Raw genomic sequence first — 19,432 nt, forward strand, 5'->3', positions numbered from 1 at the left:
CGACTGTGTGTGGTATGCATCGGACTGATTCCGTCCGAATCTCGGCCGGACCCAATTTTCCAACATGTTGGAAACATTTCCCGACCAACTGGGCCGGTTGGACGTAATCCGATCATGTGTAGAGAATTCTGATCGGACCAAGTGCCACGCATGCTCAGATCAAATTCCTACATCAAAGCTATTGGCTACTAGCCTGAATCTAGTCCCATCGTAACGAAATTACGTCATCACGTTCTGAAAGATCGGATTTTTCGACAACTTAGTCCAACCGTGTGTATGCAACAGTTTCGGACACAATCCATCAGACTAAATCTGACGGACGAAATCCGACGGATTTGGTTGGCAGAATCTCCGACCGTGTGTACAGGGGCTTAGAGAGGTGATTCCCCTTGCCCCCCCCCCCCAAATGAAGCGGATGATAGATGCTTGTAGTTTGTCCAGAGCACACTTTTTGATGGGTATAGGGAGGGACCGGAACAGGTACAGAAGTTTGGGTAATAGTGTCATCTTGACCTAGTTGACTCTACCCAGCCAGGACATTTTGTACAAAGACCATTGTGTAATTTCGTCTGAGAGCTTCTTGAACATGGGGGGTAGTTGTGATGGTACAGGAGTTCCATTTTTGCAGTCCAAAAGTACCTGAACTTTCTCCTAAGCCTCTACCCTTCATTAAGAGACTGTTTGTTTTATCTTCTAAATAAATAACCCAAAAGAAGATCTAGTGTCAGTTTCTGCATTTCTTTGGGCCATCTACCATGGGAAACCCTACACAGAGACGAGGTCAAGAAGGTAATGGTAAGCCCAATAAAACCAGCAGCTCCTTCGGGGGTCAGTGCTACATTTAAATCAACCTTCCATGAGGCATCAGACATGTAGTAGCTTGGCCAGCTTGCACCCACAAGACTGTGCATAGCTAGAAAGCACAGATAGCCTATTCCTTCAATTCTACTAATGGGTTCAGCAGTCCTCACTACAGCTGATTTTGGCAGAAAATTTTGTAAAATAGAATTTGCTTAGGCTATCCATGCTGGTAGCTAGTTATTGTTCTATCATATGTTGGTTCGCTGCCAAAAATTATATCAAATATATATTAAATTACGTTGTAATTTACCTTTCTTAGCGCCAATCCATAGCAGCTTATGAAGCCCATCCAGTTTGTTCCTAGTGTTTTACAGGAAATGGAAAGTGGTGTGGGCATCAAAACTTTTTAGCTGTGCACTGTCCCTGTGGGTCATATTAGGTGGGGCAACTACCACATGTAGGAAATGTACATTTTGAGGTAAGTTTCGTTGAGTCAAGTGGTCCAGAAGGGCCACAATGGCTTCAATTTTGTCCGATTCCTGCTGAGTGGAAGTGTTGTCATCTTAAAGCAAAACTAAACCCTTTTTTCCTTTACAGCCAAGGAAGCTGCCACCTTAGCCTCTGTTTGATGTTGCTCAGTTATCACACCAGCCGTTCAATGGCTTGAAAGCACAAAACAGTTGTGACAGAACTCACAGCATGCCTTGAATGCAACTGTTTTGGAAAACAGTGACATTGACATTGATGGGTTTAGTTCTGCTTTGCCCAATGACCCATCTGACATTCCCTTGTTCCAAAGACAGCACTTCTGTGGCCATCAAGGGCACTCTTATAGGACACGAGGCAGACCGATGGATGGGGTTTAACCTGTAAATCAGTGACTTCCATCTCCTAGTAACAAAGCAAGGCTAAATTAGAGGGCCAGAGAGAAGGCATTTGTGTCCAATGGCATCAGAAATAAAAACGCCAGTAGCTTTAGTTGTAGAATGCTGCGTTAAAAATGCAAGTTTTAAGCTTTTTTGCATAAGCATTTTTAAGTGTTTTTTAGTGTTTGCGGGTCTTCTTTTTTTTTCTTTTCAGCAAAACTATACTTCCACAAAAGCTTATGGCTTACAAAAAACTCATAAACGATGTATGCATGAGGCCTAAGGTTCCGTTCACACTGCCACAACTTGTGAGCCTCCAAGTTGCGTGACGTGTGAAATTCTATTTTAGTCAATGAGAGCTGTCTTAATTAGCACTACTGAAGTCGCTCCGACTTTAGAAAAGGTTTCTGTACTACTTTAAGGCGACTTCTATCCGACCTGTGCCCATAGACTTTAATGGAAGTTGCCTCCAAGTTAGATCCTCATCTTAATTGATGTGATTTGTATCCAACATTACACACACACTCACACACACACACTCTGTCACGCATAGAGAAGCTCCGCAATACCTAATGGAGAAAATAAATCATTACACACCAAACCGCAGTCTTCGATCAGCCAACAAAAACCTCCTCCTCGTGCCCAAAGCCCGGTATAAATCCAAGGGGGATCGGAGATTCGCTGTCCAAGGGCCTCGGCTATGGAATGCTCTACCAATAAACATCCGCCTGGAAGAAAATCACCTGGCTTTTAGGAAAAAACTCAAGACCTTCCTCTTTTAGCAGATGATCAAAGCTCGCCACAGCGCCTAGAGGCGATTCAGTTCGCATTGTGCGCTATATAAGTATTTCATTCATTCATTCATTCATGTACACACATACTGTATATGGAACTCACTATATCCGCAGACGAGAGTTGAGCTAGTACAGAGAAATAATGCGCTGTGAACAGTGGAGATAGCCTGTTAGGATCAGGAATGGAAGCCAAATACGTCTGGTTGCTATGGAAATTATGCCACTGAACAGCAGCCATGCGGCGTCATTTACTCTAATTACTGGGCGAGAAGGCGAGAGGCCCGGGGGTGACCACTACACTTTAAAACACCAACAGGCCTATCCCTGGTTGACTGTGATAATCTATGCTCCATCTTCGCACCCTAGTTCATCTCTATGTTCATTTTCCTGGTCTTGTTGTGCCCCCTGTGAACACATGGCTTGCCATGTGTCCGCTGCGGCGATCCGGTGGCTCCGGGTTGGCATCCTTGGGAGATTCTGTCTGGTGATTCTTCAAATCGATCCCCTGAGGAAGACCTTATGGGCGAAACATGTCGGGATAAAAACATTGTATCATCACTTACCTTTGAAATGTCCCCCATGATGTGATAAAATGACTATCTGCTATGTTTTTTATGTCACACAAATTTTAACAATGTATATATAAAATGTGTTAATTTTTAAAGACAAAATCTTTATGGATATTTATTTGTCTCTGGCACCATTAAAAATCCCACCTCTGGGTACATCGGGCTTAGTTTCGCTTTAATTTATCAGCCATAGTTAATAAAATAAATAGGCATATTTATAAAGACTGCAATATATACTTGATCAATCATCACTTTACTTTTTCTCAGCTATTCCAGAATGCATTTTACCACTGTTTATAAAAGTCCTATGAAGGGAAGCCCCATGCATTCTCACAGTAGCACGTTTTTACCATGGGTGGGTGCGGGAATCGCTGCTATTCCAGCAGCCGCAGCCACACACATGAGTGTGAACCAAGCCTTATACAGAAAGGTTGAGTGACTTCAGTAAAATACAAAGTTCCCTCTAATGGGTATTCAACAAATTTCTATTATTAATATACAAAAAAAGAAAATGAATTACAGCATGCATACTAAATCTCAAAAAAATTAAATAAGAACAATATCTCAAAATGTGCACTCTCTAAAAAGACAATACTTTCCCTTAAGCCCCAGTTCACACATGCGGTGCGGGAAATGCAGCAATGCCTGTGTATTTCCTGCACCACAATCAAATTGCACCAAGTTTCTATCCGCTGCAGGTGTCAATACAAAGTTAACGACTCCCCAAAAAGATCATAAAACACAGTACGGTTTGCCTGCACCAGATCTCATGGTAAAAAACGACCATGCAATACTGTTGCGGAGAGGCTCCAAAAAAGAATGAATAGGCTCAAATTGCACCGCACTGAATTGCAATTGCAGTGCAGTTCCTGTGCGATTTGCATGCGAATTATAGTGTGAACTGAGGCTTAACGTTTTAAACAGCAATTGTACTGCCCATATCTATTCTCTTATTGTGATAAAATACATGGAAAGAATACCAACCTTTAACTCCGCCACCTTCTGTTCAGCTTCTGCAGTCAGCCTTGGTTGGTTATGCGTAACTTTTCTTGCCTGTTTCCTTGTACAGTCTTGTTAAGGCAAATCTTAACCAGTTCATTTACAAGTCTCCACTCTGTGTGTACAGACTAGAATAATGTTTAAGCATCACCCTCATACTTATTACATTAAAAAAGAAGAGAACTGCAGATGCTAGAACATGTTTTTTAAGCCCTTACAATGAACTACATTTATTTGCTCCCCTTTGGTCTGTTAAAGCCAAAAGCCGGGTACAGAAAATCGGTCTGTTCAGCAGGAACCAGCCTACTTTCAGTCAGTGTGTACTCTTGTTCAAATGATCGGCTTTTATCGAAAGGTCATACTGAAAAACCAGCATTCAAACAGTGCTTGCAGCCAATAGCTGTCCCCGCTGTCAGAATACAAGTGTGGCAGAGGAGATCCCTGCGTCTACATGGCTTGTGTGGATGCGGGGATCTGTCAGGTTTTTTCATTAAAGCGGTAGTAAACCTGCACATAAAAAAAAAACCCTGCAAGGCAAAGGTATAATGAGCTAGTATGCAGCGCCTACTAGCTAATGATCAAATACTTACCTTAGATCAAAGCCCCCATATCACTGCCCGGCCCACGCCGAGGGAGCTGACATCTTGCCCTCGGCGTGTCTTCCGGGTTCGCGGCTCCGGTGCTGTAAGTGGCCGAAGCTGCGATGACGTCACTCCCACGCAAGCGCGCAGGAGTTTTCTTCCCAGCAAGGTCCGGCAACTCTGCCGGACCTTCATGTGTGGCATTCAGAGTGCATGTGCCTACTGACGTCAGCGGCTGCATGCATAGGGAATATCTCCTATACCGTAATTTTACCTACAGATAAGCCTTATTATAGGCTTACCTGTAGGTAAAAGTGTAAAATTTGAGTATACAACCGCTTTAAATTCGCAAGTTGAACAACAACAACAAAAAAACTGTGTATGTATACCCTGCTTAAAGCAGAGTTCCATCCAAAAGTGGAACTTCCACTTATCTGATTCCTTCCCCCTCCGGTGCCCCATTTGCCACCTTTCATGGGGAAGCGTGTACCGGTTTTTTACCGGTACACTGTCCCCACTTCCGGGAGATCGGGCAGCGGCGAAGTACATCAGCAGCTTGGCCCCCCCTCCTCCTCCCTCCCCTTCTGCTGGGCCAGTGAGAGAGCGCAGCGCGCCTTGCGCATGCACAGTGGGGATCCGGCCATCCAGTGGAGGACGAAGATTTAATCTAAATGAGGACACAGCACAAGGAACATATTATACAGAAGGCAAGTAATGTCTCTTGGGTTTATTTTTTATTTTTTTAGCTTAGACTTGAAGTGGTTGTAAACCCTTATATATACCCAGTGAATTGACTGGCCTCAAGTGACACAGAGATAAAACAAATCCTCCTACATACGTTGTCCCTGTTTATCTGCAGTATTTTCTTTTTTACAGCAATTCAAAGTCCAGAATTTATAAAGTTTGTCTGAGATGTCAGAGAGAAGGGACACACACAGGAACAGAGCTGAGGCTGTCAATCAGCTAGAGCTCCCTCCCTGTCACCATTTTTTCTTAGCATCAGGAAAATTTGTCAGAAGTGATTCATGCTGATAGCAGAGGAACAAAACAGCAGAGAGAAAGTGATAAAACTTAAAGTGATTGTAAAGGATTGTTTTTATTGTTTTTAAATAACAAACATATCATACTTACCTCCACTGTGCAGCTCATTTTGCACAGAGTGGTCCCGGACATCCTCTTCTGGGGTCCTCCGGCGGCTCTCGCGGCTCCTCCCTGCATCAGATAACCCCCTAGGAGAAGAGCTCTCCCGAGGAGGTTACCTTGCGGGCTCGCTCCCGAGTCCAGCATTTGTATCCACAGACACGAATGCTGGACTTGGCTCCGCCCTCCCGGAGCCCACGTCATTGGATTTGATTCACAGCAGCGGGAGCTAATGGCTGTGCTGCTAACAATCTATCCAATCAAGAGCCGTGACACCATGAAGAGAGGGACAGTGTGTCCACGCCAAGGAGATGAAGGGGCTCAGGTAACTAAAACATGGGGCTGGTGACTGCCAGTTGTTTTTTCACCTTAATGTATAGGATGCATTAAAGTGGTTCTGCACCTAAAAAAAATAAATATTAAAAGCCAGCAGCTACTAATATTGCAGCTGCTGACTTTTAATAAAATCACACTTACCTGTCCCAGGGTCCAGCGATGTCGGCGGCAGATGACGAGCGATCACTCGTCTCTCTGCTGCCACGCCGCCATCCTCTATCAGGGAATCAGGAAGTGAAGCGTTGTGGCTTTGCTTCCCGGTTCCCTACTGCGCGTCTCTTCTGGTCCCTGCTGTGTCCTGGAAACTGTGTGTTTCCCAGAACACCATGGGGGGGGGGGCGGGGTGTCTGCGGGGGTCTGCGGCGGTCTGTCCCGGAAGTGGGTGCAGATACCTGGATTATCCAGGTAACTGCACCCCCCTCCCCCCTGAAAGGTGCCGATTGTGGCACCAGAGGGGGGGAGGGATCAGATTAGCAGAACTTCCCCTTTAGGGTGGAGAACCGCTTTAAGGTGAAAAAACAGGAGGGTTTACAACCCCTTTAAAGCGGAGTTGCACCAGTGGAAAAAAAAAATTAAAGTCAGCAGCTATAAATACTGTAGCTGCTGATTTTTAATATAAGGACACTTACCTGTCCAGGGAGCCTGCTATGTCAGCACCCCAGCCGATCTTTGGATCGACTCTTGGATGCTACCACCGCCATTCCTGGTAGGTGAACCAGGCAGTGCAGTACTTTCACAATGTGCAGCGATTTTCCCTGGAAGTTGGAGCAGATACCTGGATTTGACAGGTATCTGCTCCCCCCTCCCCCCTGAAAGGTGTCAAATGTGACATCGGAGGGGGGGAGGAATCCGAACAGCGGAACTTCAATTCCTGGGTGGAACTTTGCTTTGAATGAATGAATGAAATACTTGTATAGCGCACAATGCGAACTGAATCGCCTCTAGGCCTATAGGCGCTTTAACTGAGACAAGTACACACTATAGATATGCTTTATTTATATTTCATGTCTAAGGTTCACAACCACTTTATCCGCTTTCCGACTGGCTCCTGCACTTATACGTCGGCAGAATGTCACGGCTGGGCAAAGTAACGTAACCGTACCTCACTTTGAATTTGCCGCTGGCGCCTGCCGCGAGCTCCGTGACCATGCCCGTGGATCCCGCGGACTCGATGTCTGTGGGGATACCCGCAATCGTGTCACGGAGCTGAAGAACGGGGAGATGCCGGTGTAAACACAGCATCTCCCCGTTCTGCCTAGTGACAGGACACTGATCGTTTGCTCCCTGTTATCGGGAGCAGCGATCAGTGTCGTGTCACTGCTAGCCCATCCCCCAGACAGTTAGAATCACTCCCCAGGACACACTTAACCCCTCCCCGTCCCCTAGTGGTTAACCCCTTCCCTGCCAGTGATATTTTTACAGTAATCAATGCAATTTTATAGCATTGATCTCTGTATTAATGCCAATGGTCCCAAAAATGTGTCAAAATTGTCCGATGTGTCCGCTATAATGTCGCAGTCATGATAAAAATTGCTGATCACCACCATTAATGGAAAAAAAAATATATTAATAAAAATGCCATAAATCTATCCCCTATTTTTTAGATGCTATAACTTTTGCGAAAACCAATCAATAAATGCTTATTGCGATTTTCTTTTACCAAAAATATGTTGAAGAATACGGATCAGCCTAAACTGAGGAAAAAACATGTTTTTTTATATATTTTTATTTATTATAGCAAAAATTAAAAAATAATGCTCTTTTTTCAAAATTGACGCTCTTTTTTTGTTTATAGCGCAAAAAATAAAAACCGCATATGTGATCAAATACCACCAAAAGAAAGCTCTATTGGTGGGGGAAAAAGGACATCAATGGGAGCCATGCCGCACGACCGCGCAAATGTCAGTTAAAGCGACACAGTGCTGAATCGCAAAAAGTGCTCTGGTCTTTGGCCAGCAAAATGGTCCGGGGCTTAAGTGGTTAAAGCGCGCTTATAAACCCCCATTAATCCTAACAGTCCAACTTTATTACACTGGCTAACTCTGGTCACTTTTATGTATTCTTTAGAACTGAAGAGTAGATTAGAGGCTTTATGGAGGAGTCACAAGATGTTCTGTAGGTCAAGTAATATACAGCCATCTCTTTGTTCTCTGCAGACTTGTAGAGAGAGGGAGCACTTAGGTATAAAGCAAACAATCCATCCCAAAAGGTATTGGTAGCTGCAGTTAACAAAACAAACAGAATATTGGCATACATTAAAAAGGGGATCCACTCCAGAGATAAAACGATAATTCTCCCGTTCTACAAGACTCTGGTCCGGCCGCACCTAGAGTACGCTGTCCAGTTCTTTGCACCGTTCCTCAGGAAGGATGTACTGGAAATGGAGAGAGTACAAAGAAGGGCAACTAAGCTAATAAAGGGTCTGGAGGATATTAGTTATGAGGAAAGGTTACGAGCACTGAACTTATTCTCTCTGGAGAAGAGACACTTGAGAGGGGATATGATTTTAATATACAAATACCATACTGGTGACCCCACAATAAAGATAAAACTTTTTTGTGGAAGGAAGTTTAACAAGACACGTGGCCACTCGTTAAAATTAGAAGAAAAGAGGTTTAACCTTAAACTACGTAGAGGGCTCTTTACTGTAAGAGCGGCAAGGATGAGGAATTCCCTTCCACAGGCGGTGGTCTCAGCAGCGGGCATCGATAGTTTCAAAAACTATTAAATAAGCACCTGAACGACCACAACATACAGGGATATACAATGTAATACTGACATATAACCACACACATAGGTTGGACTTGATGGACTTGTGTCTTTTTTCAACCTCACCTACTATGTAACTATGTATGACCTCGCCTTAGTATTCATTACTATGATCTCTTAACAAGGATGAAGAATAATGGGAAGAGCCTGTATGAAAAGGCACACCATTCCCTGTGCCTAGGACAGTATAAATGCTAAATGTGCTTGTCTAACAGAGTTTTTTTATGCCGTGTACACACTTTCCGGCAGAAAAGGTCAGATGGAAGCATTCCGTCAGATATTACGATCATGTGTGGGCTTCATCAGACTTATTTCTTCAATAATTCAGACGGACCTAGAAATAGAACATGTTTCAAATCTGTCTGATGGAATCAATTTCTATTGGGAAAACGGTTCATCTGTATGCTGGTCTGACGGACCAAATACGACGCAAGGGCAGCTATTGGCTACTAGCTATTGAACTTCCTTTTCTAGTCCCGTCGTACGTCATCACGTTCGAAACTAACGGACTTTGGTCCGTTCATGTGTGGGCACCTCCGTTTGGTCAGAAGTCTGCCGGAACTCCGTCGGGAAGACCGTCTGACCTTTTCTGCCAGAAAGTCTGGTCGTGTGTACGCGGCATAAGATTTCCTCTAGTGAAGAAGATATTATCTCACAGTAAGCAGTGCAGCGGCCGATGTAAATATTTTCTACATCTCTGTCTACATCCATTTGAACCTATTCAGTACTAGCTCACCTTATTCTACATAATAGGCGTGATGAATGGAGAAATAATGCTTTGGTATGCAAATTATTCCTGAAGAAGCTGTGCACTGGATAATGCATATTTAGTAGCACCTGAAGCATATACAGTGCCTTGCGAAAGCATTCGGCCCCCTTGAACTTTTCAACCTTTTGCCACATTTCAGGCTTCAAACATAAAGATATAAAATTTTTATTTTTTGTGAAGAATCACCAACAAGTGGGACACAATTGTGAAGTGGAACGAAAACTATTGGATTTTTTAAACTTTTTTAACTAATAAAAAAATGAAAAGTGGGGCATGCAAAATTGTTCGGCCCCCCTTTCCTTAATACTTTGTAGCGCCACCTTTTGCTGCGATTACAGCTGCAAGTCGCTTGGGGTATGTCTCTATCAGTTTTGCACATCGAGAGACTGAAATTCTTGCCCATTCTTCCTTGCAAAACAGCTCGAGCTCAGTGAGGTTGGATGGAGAGCGTTTGTGAACAGCAGTTTTCAGCTCTTTCCACAGATTCTCGATTGGATTCAGGTCTGGACTTTGACTTGGCCATTCTAACACCTGGATACGTTTATTTGTGAACCATTCCTTTGTAAAATTTCCTGAATCTTTGGGATCATTGTCTTGTTGGAAGATAAATCTCCGTCCCAGTTTCAGGTCTTTTGCAGACTCCAACAGGTTTTCATCCAGAATGGTCCTGTATTTGGCAGCATCCATCTTCCCCTCAATTTTAACCATCTTCCCTGTCCCTGCTGAAGAAAAGCAGGCCCAAACCATGATGCTGCCACCACCATGTTTGACAGTGGGGATGGTGTGTTGAGGGTGATGAGCTGTGTTGCTTTTACGGCAAACATATCGTTTTGCATTGTGGGCAAAAAGTTCGATTTTGGTTTCATCTGACCAGAGCACCTTCTTCCACATGTTTGGTGTGTCTCCCAGGTGGCTTGTGACAAACTTTAGATGAGACTTTTTATGGATATCTTTGAGAAATGGCTTTCTTCTTGCCACTCTTCCATAAAGACCAGATTTGTGCAGTGTACGACTGATTGTTGTCCTATGGACAGACTCTCCCACCTCAGCTGTAGTTCTCTGCAGTTCATCCAGAGTGATCATGGGCCTCTTGGCTGCATCTCTGATCAGTCTTCTCCTTGTCTGAGCTGAAAGTTTAGAGGGACGGCCAGGTCTTGGTAGATTTGCAGTGGTCTGATACTCCTTCCATTTCAAAATAATCGCTTGCACAGTGCTCCTTGGGATGTTTAAAGCTTGGGAAATCTTTTTGTATCCAAATACGGCTTTAAACTTCTCCACAACAGTATTACAGACCTGCCTGGTGTGTTCCTTGGTCTTCATGATGCTCTCTGCACTTTCAACAGAACCCTGAGACTATCAAAGAGCAGGTGCATTTATACAGAGACTTGATTACACACAGGTGGATTCTATTTATCACCAGCAGTCATTTAGGACAACATTGGATCATTCAGAGATCCTCGCTGAACTTCTGGAGTGAGTTTTCTGCACAGAAAGTAAAGGGGCCGAATAATTTTGCACGCACCACTTTTCAGTTTTTTATTTGCTAAAAAAGTTTAAATTATCCAGTAGATTCACAATTGGGTCCCACTTGTTGGTGATTCTTCACAAAAAATTTAAATTTTATATCTTTATGTTTGAAGCCTGAAATGTGGCAAAAGGTTGAAAAGTTCAAGGGGGCCAAATACTTTCGCAAGGCACTGTACAACAGCGGCATGATGAAGAGGGCAGTAAAGTGCTTTAAATATGTAGAACAGGTGCAAGAAAGTACACAAGATTATTCACACCTGTTATTCATTCTTACAATGCACAAAATCAATGATATGAGAGGGGTATTTCTAACAACTGTAGTTTTCCTGAGAGGAAGGGGTTTCAAACTTTTTATTTTGTTAATGATGCTGTTTTTTACTTATATCTCCATTTGCAAGGATCATGCACCCGTACAGTAGGCCTGGTGGTGTAGGATTAGGGGATGCACCATTAACAAGCATATGGCTGCCTTTAGACCCCTTTCACACTGCCGCGCCAATAGCGTCGGCAGTAAAACATCGCTATTTTTAGCGGAGTTTTACCATCGGATTTGCAGTGCATTTCGGCCACTAGCGGGGTGCTTTTACCCCCTGCTAGCGGCCGAGAAAGGGTTAAAACCACCCGCAATATGCCACAATATCGGTGTTTTGCCAGCGGTAATGCAGCGCTGCCCCATTTATTTCAATGGGGAGCAGCGGTGGAGGAACGGTAAACACACCGCTCCTTCACCGCTCCAAAGAAGCTGCTGGCAGGACATTTCCTGACGTCCTGCTTGCGCACCGCTCCGGTGTGAAAGTCCTCTGGCTTTCACATTGGAATGAATGGAGCAGCAGTTTGAGGGCGGATTGCAAGCGCTATTTCTAACGCTATAGAGCGCCTGCAAACCGCCCTCGGTGTGAAAGGGGTCTTACTCCAGTCTTCTCCAACCCTTTAACTATGAAAAAGTCCTTTGAAAAAAAATCAGGCTGTCAAGGAACTCCTTCACAAATTATTATATTTATAGTTCATTCTACATTTCACACTGAGGTGCTTTACAAGAGTTTTTTGTGCTAAAAATAGTGCCTGAAAACTACCTCTTCTGCAGCCCCAGTGTGAGTGCTTGCAGGACAGGAAAAAAAGTCCTGCAGGCAGCATCTTTGGGGCGCTTTAGGAGCGGTGAATACACTCCTAAAACGCCCCTGCCATTGAAATTAATAGCCAGTGCTGCCGAAGTGCCCTTTTTGCAGGCGCTTTTAACCCTTTTTTGGCCGCTAGCAGGGGTTAAAGAGGAAGTAAACCCTGATGGGTTTACTTCCTCTTTTTTTCCCTGCAAAGGTAAAGCATAATGGACTACTATGCATCGCATAGTAGCTCATTATGTGTCACTTACCTGACACAGGAGCCAGCGAAGTCGCCGCTGATCCCTGTAGTCCGCGCACGTCCATCTTGCTGGTGGCGTCTCGCAGCTCCGACCAATGACAGCGGCGAAGCCGCGATGACGTCACTCCCGCGCATGCGCACGGGAGTCGCGTCTCGCAGCTCCGACGCTGCCATTCGGCGAAGCCGCGATGACGTCACTCCCGCGTATGCGCACGGGAGTCGACAAATTAGGCAAATCCATTCTTGGACTTGCCGCATTTAGTGCGCCTGCGCGCCGCTGTCTACGGCGCATGCGCCGTAGACAACGGTGCCCATTTTCGGGCAAATATCTCCTAAACCATATAGGTTTAGGAGATATTGCTTGGACCTACAGGTAAGCCTTAATCTAGGCTTACCTGTAGGTCAAAGTGGTTTGAAGGGGTTTACTTCCTCTTTAAAAGAGCCCCACTAGTGTCCGAAAAGTGCCCCTAAAATGATGGTAAAGTGCCGCTAAAACTAGCGGCGCTTTACCGTCAATGCGGCCAGCGCCTCAGTGTGAAAGATTGACTAGAGAGTTGTAAATACAAAAAATAAACAAAATAATAGTTTTGCATATTTAGTGTATTAGACATCAAGAATAGATGATTTTGTAACATCCTTCCACCGTAACAAAATAATTTTAGCAATCCGTAAATGAATCGAATAAAAAAAAATGACAGGAAACACGCAAAGTGAAAATTTACGTTTTCTTTGACATTGGAAGTATGCAGAGAAATGCCCTCCTTCATTAAAGTGGTTTTAAAGACTCATGCTACGCACAAAGGTAAAAAACCTTCTGTGTGCAGCGTCCCCTCAATACTCACCTGAGCTCCTCTCAATCCAGCGATGTGAACGAGAGATGAACTTCTCCCAGAAGTTCATTATTCTAATTTTTTTTATTTTTTTTTGCTTGACTTTTTTTTTCATCACACAAGGAGACAAAAAAGTCTCATGTGTGCTAATGTTTAGGTGACAGGTTCTCTTTAATGAGACATGCAGGGTCTGCAAGAGATTGCATGTCTCCTCTGGGTGTCACTGAATGTCTTGCATTGCCATACATCCCCTCCCAGCTATGCTAGCCAGGGACACTAAGAGGCTGAACCCGGAAGTGAAGACATCATACACATAGCTTTCCAGGTCACTGCAAGAAGGGGAGGAGAGCGAATGTGTGTCCACTCTTCTCCCTCCCCTCCACCTGCAAGCACCCGCCATGTCAGTCCCCGGGCCGCAGATGGGCAAGCAGAGCATACATGAATACATGGCAGGGGCGGTACTGGGGGTGTATGGAGGCAATCAGGCTGCAGCGCAGCCGGCCAAATGCATCCATCTGATGCATTTGTGCCTATCAGTTTTACATACAATCTCGATGACTGCAGTCACTGACCACGCTGTCAGGTCCGTACAATGTACAGACCTGGCATCGAAAGGGTTAATGGTCTTTGTAGTGCTCCCGTACATTGGTGATCAGTGTAGTGTTCCCTTACATTGGTAATCAGTGTAGTGTTCCCTTACATTGGTGGTCAGTTTAGTGTCCCCTTACGTTGGTGGTCAGTTTAGTGTTCCCTTACATTGGTGATCAGTATAGTGCTTCCTTACATTGGTAACCAGTGTAGTGTTCCCTTACATTGGTGGTCAGTTTAGTGTTCCCTTACATTGGTGGTCAGTTTAGTGTTCCCTTACGTTGGTGGTCAATTTAGCGTTCCCTAACATTGGTGGTCAGTTCAGTGCTCCCTTATTTCCCCCTCAAATGATGCCAGCTGCCATGGAGGGGGCAATCACAGCATGTGGTACCCCACAAGAAATGCGGGGCAGGTGACCCAGTTGACTGCACTTGCACGCCACCTGTCAGGCGGGTTAGTAGTGCCAAGTGCCAGAACTTCTTCTGGCACTGGGCTCAGGAACTCAGCCCAGATTTGGGGGATGCCAAGGTGTTGTTCAAATTTCAGGAAGGTTCTGCCAAATCTGGGGACAGTTAGGAGGTATGGATTTGTACCAGGAGGGGGCAGAGGATTTGTGTTTGGAGGGGGAGCCTTTGTACTAGGAAGGGGGATTTGGGTGAGAGGATTTGTGCTAGAGCTTGGAAGAGAATCTGTACTGGTGTGGGGGATTTGGGGGAAGGAGGATTTGTGTTAGAGAGGACTAGGGGGACTAGATGATTTCTCAGCAGTCCCCGAATATTTTAAATAAGTTCTTCTTTAAAGCGGAGTTCTGCCATTTTTTACATTTTTTTTAAAGTCAGAAGCTACAAATACTGCAGCTGCTGACTTTTAAAATATGGACACTTAACAGTTTGACAGTTGACTTGACCGTTAACAGTTTAGCCACACAGTGAAGTGCCCCTCATTCTCAAGTTCTAATATTGGAAGGTATGGTCACTGGAACCATGCTATTGGCTCTGTCAAGTGACACTAGTACCAACTATGCAGTTACCATCAAGATGGAGCCATGGCTCAATAATAAAAAAAATTATAGCAAACTCTGGAGGAACCCTATAGTCCCACAGAACCCCAATTGAGAAAGACTCCGGTACACTATAGTCTCATGCAGGGGTCTCCAAACTTTCTAAACAAAGGGTTCGTTTACTGTCCTTCAGACTTTTGGGAGGCTGGACTTTGACCATTTGTTTTTGTTTTTTGGGTCATTCCTTCTGATCAAAATTTGTTATTTCAAATAAATTCATAACTTCTGAAAAATTTGAATTCAAATTCGTATGTTCCATTTGATTAGATGCGGTATTCGTAAATTCTAAAATCCAAAAATTCTAAAAACCAAAATAATAACTAGCTAACTAATAATAACTAACTTTTAAATTATAGGTATTGGAATTTCCTTTTAAATTTGGCTGTTTATGAACGTAATGAATACGAACTTATCCGAAGTTACGAATTATTCAAAATAACGAATGCCGCCTCTAAATGAATGGAACGTAACAAATTAATAATAATAATAATAAATATATTATTATTATTATCGTTATTTATTATTATTAATTTGTTACATTCCATTCATTTAGATGCGGCATTCGTTATTTCGGATAATTCGTAACTTTGGTTAAATTTGTATTCGTTATGTTTACTAACAGCCAAATTTAAAAGGATATTCCTATTCCTATAAATTAATAGTTAGTAATAGTTATTATTATTAGTTAGTTATTATTTTAGATTTTCACATTTTTAGATTTTCAAATTTTGGATTTTTGTTCTTTTGAATTTTTGGATTTTCATTCTTATTTTCGAATTTACAATTTTTTGGAAAAATTTGTTAAATGGGTTTTTGTTAATTTTATTATTTCCGAATAAGCAAATTTGTCGAATTTCGTCAAAAAAAGGAACTGAATGAAACAAATTGCATATGTCTAATTAGGGGGAATTGTGCCCTACCGAAGGTGTGATTGGAAGGAATTGTGTCCCATCAGAGGTGTGATTAGGAGGAATTGTGCCCTATCGAAAGTGTGATTGTGAGGAATTGTGCCATATTGGCGTGATTGGGAGGAACTGTGGTATATCTTTGGTGTCATTGGGAGGAATTCTGCCCTATGTTGGTGTCACTGGGTGGAACTGTGCCTCTTTCTTGGGGTCAGTGGGGGGGATTATGCCCCATTGTTGGTATCAGCGGATGAAATAGTGCCCCAAGGGCCTGATAAAATCGAGCAATGGGCCACATCTTGCCCTTAGGCTGCAGTTTGGGGACCACTGGTCCAATGTGTTGCTATGGACACTCTTGTCTAGTCAGGTATTACAGTTAACTAGTTAGTTGCACATTCACCTGTTTGTGACAGCTTGAAGCCCAGGAGTAAAAAGCTTAATGTTACAAGTTACTCTTGTACTGATCCATTTTCTAAATTAACTATATACAGTATCTCACAAAAGTGAGTACACCCTTCACATTTTTATAAATATTTTATTCTATATTTTTATCTGACAACACTGAAGAAATTACACTTTTCTACAATGTAAAGTAGTAAGTGTACAGCTTGTACAACACCCCTTTCATACAATAAGCCCACTCAGATCCTCCTGTCCGTTTTTCAGACGGATCCGAGCGGGCCATTCATTCACACCTATGGGCAGGCGGATGTCAGCGGAATGTATCCACTGACACCCGTCTGCCATTTGATCCGCTCAAGAAAGACATGGTGATACATCTGCCACCTGTCTTGGCGGATCGGATGAGATCTGATGAAAACAGACATGCTGTCCGTTTTCATCCGATCTCCCCATAGAGATCAGCGGGGCCCTGTCAGGTTCCTCCTCGCTCCGTGATCAGAGATGGACCTGGCATCCGCTGGCTCAGCGGAGATCAATGAAGAGATCTCCCACTGAGCTGGTGGACTCCGCTGAATGGGTCCGCCTCGTGTGGAAAGGAGCTAACAGTGTAAATTTGCTGTCCCCTCAAAATAACTCAACACACAGCCATTAATGTCTAAACTGCTGGCAACAAAAGTGAGTACACCTCTAAGTGAAAATGTCCAATTTGGGCCCAAAGTGTCAATATTTTGTGTGTCACCATTATTTTCCAGCACTGCCTTAACCCTCTTGGGCATGGAGTTCACCAGAGCTTCACAGGTTGCCACTGGGGTCCTCTTCCACTCCTCCGTGATGACATCACGGAGCTGGTGGATGTTAGGGACCTTGTGCTCCTCCACCTTCTGTTTAAGGATGTCCCAAAGATACTCAATTGGGTTTAGGTCTGGAGACATACTTGGCCACTCCATTACCTTTACCCTCACCTTCTTTAGCAAGGCAGCATTCATACGTCTATTTGCCAAAGACAACCTCTGAATATGACACTAAGCACGTGCACTAAACTTCTTTGGTTGACCATGGCAAGGCCTGTTCTGAATGTAACGTGTCCTGTATGGTCTTGGCCACCGTGCTGCAGCTCAGGGTCTTGGGAATCTTCTTATAGCCTAGGCCAGGGCTCAAAATGTTAAGTCCTGAGCTACTAGCCAGACCTTAAGGGTTAGTTAGCACCAGTTGTCCCAAACAAACCCCAAAGATACCCCGCCCCTAAACACACTATCATAAATTATCTCACACTAAAATATTTTATGCAGAATTAAGTTACAAAACTAAATATTAACAAGAACTTTATCAGTGCCTCTCAGCACAGCCTTACCTGTGCCTGTCAATACAGCCTCACCTCTGCAGGTCAGTACAGTCTCGCCTCTGCCCATCAGTACAGTCTCACCTCTGTCCAACAGTACAGTCTCACCTCTGCCCGTCAGTACAGTCTCACCTGTGAATGTCAGCACAGTCTCACCTGTGCAGAGGAAGGGTCGAGCTGGCCAATCATCAGAGGGCGGGGATTGCCCACTGTAAGGCCGCGTACACACGCGCGGACTGTTCGCCCAACCTTGTTCGTCAAACAGTTTGACAAACAGTCCGCTCAAAATTAGCATGAGCGGACTTGACCACACACGATGAACGAACAGTCCGCTGAAACCGTGCGCGATGACGTGAACGGCACGTACGACGGGACTAGAAAAACGACGTCCTATACACTGCAATGCAACCTTCGGCGTGTAAATCCTTTCTGAGCATGCGCGGAACTTAGTTTGACGAACAAGCCTACACACGAGCGGACTGTCCGCTCAAACAAAGTTTCAGCGGACAGTTTTATGGGATTTCCGAAAAACTTTGTTCGTCAGACTGTCCGCTGAAACTGTCCGCTGAAGCCCACACACGAGCGGACTGTCCGCTGAAACACTGTTCAGCGGACAAAGTTGGGCGAACAGTCCGCCCGTGTGTACGCGGCCTAACAGCTTACATTTGAATTGCTGGGTTGCCAGCGCCCTTCACGTTACACAGTCCCGCCTCCTTGCCCTGCGTCGCTCATGTCAAACCATGCCTTAAGGGTTACTTGCCACCAGTTGCCCCACCAAACCCCTGCCCCGAAACACGCCCTCATAAATTATGTTATGAAATGACACCTAAATGTGTTATGCAGAATTAAGTTACAAAACTAAATATTAACAACAACCTTATCAGTGCCCTCAGCACAGCCTCACCAGTGCCCGTGAATACAGCGTGACCAGTGCCTGTCAATACATCATGACCAGTGCCCGTGAATACAGTCTCACCTGTGCCCATCAATACAGCCTCATCTGTGCCTGTCAGCACAGTCTCACCTGTGCCCGTCAGTACAGTCTCAACTGTGCCCATCAGTACAGTCTCACCTGTGCCTGTCAGGACAGTCTCAGCTCACCCCGTCAGTACAGTCTCACCTGTGCCTGTTAGTACAGTCTCACCTCTGCCTGTCAGTACGGTCTGAAATCTGCCTGTCAGTATAGTCTCACCTGTGAAGACAACAGCTTCCATTTGAATTGCTGGGTTCCTGGCATGTGTCACGTCACACAGACCTGCCTCTTTGCTCTGCGCCGCTCACGTCACACAGTCCTACCTCCTTGCCCTGCGCCGCTCACATCACACAGTCTCGCCTCCTCACCTGGTGCCTCTCGGCATTAGACCAGTGTTCTGTATATCAAATGTGCCAGATGAGGAGGCAGGACTGTGTAACGTAAGCAGCGCTGTGCGAGGAGGCCAGACTGTGTGACATGAGCTGCGCAGCTGTTATAATGGGCAATCTCCGCTCTCTGATGATCGCCCAGCTTGACTCTTCCTCTCCTCTCTTCCCCTGGCTTCCCCCTCCTCCGAGGCAGCCCACGCTCGCCAACCCACATTTTCCACTCGCAATATGCGAGTAGGTGAGTGGAAAATTTGAGGTCTGGCCTAGGCTATCTTTATGTAGAGCAACAATTCTTTTTTTTCAGATCCTTGGAGAGTTCTTTGCCATGGGGTGCCATGTTGAACCTCCAGTGACCAGTATGAGAGAGTGAGAGCTATAACACCAAATATAACACACCTGCTCACCATTCACACCTGAGACCTTGTAACACTAACGA

General features: G+C 44.6%; 1 protein-coding gene across 2 annotated transcripts in view; it reads right to left on the reverse strand.

Annotated features, from left to right (window-relative positions):
• The window catches only part of LOC143997346 (uncharacterized), a 159,992-nt gene that overhangs the window by 128,855 nt on the left and 11,705 nt on the right, over window positions 1–19,432 (reverse strand). The window contains exon 4 of one of the 2 annotated variants that reach the window (XM_077492926.1): window positions 4,015–4,092. The exons of the other annotated variant lie outside the window; for it this stretch is intronic. Within the exon in view, the coding sequence (XP_077349052.1) occupies window positions 4,015–4,092 (78 nt within the window). The remainder of the gene's footprint in view (window positions 1–4,014; window positions 4,093–19,432) is intronic. 2 annotated transcript variants of the gene reach the window in all.

The sequence above is a fragment of the Lithobates pipiens genome, unplaced genomic scaffold (assembly GCF_037356315.1).
Source record: "Lithobates pipiens isolate NorthernLeopardFrog02 unplaced genomic scaffold, aLitPip1_a1.2 Scaffold_19, whole genome shotgun sequence".
Lineage (NCBI taxonomy): Eukaryota > Metazoa > Chordata > Amphibia > Anura > Ranidae > Lithobates > Lithobates pipiens.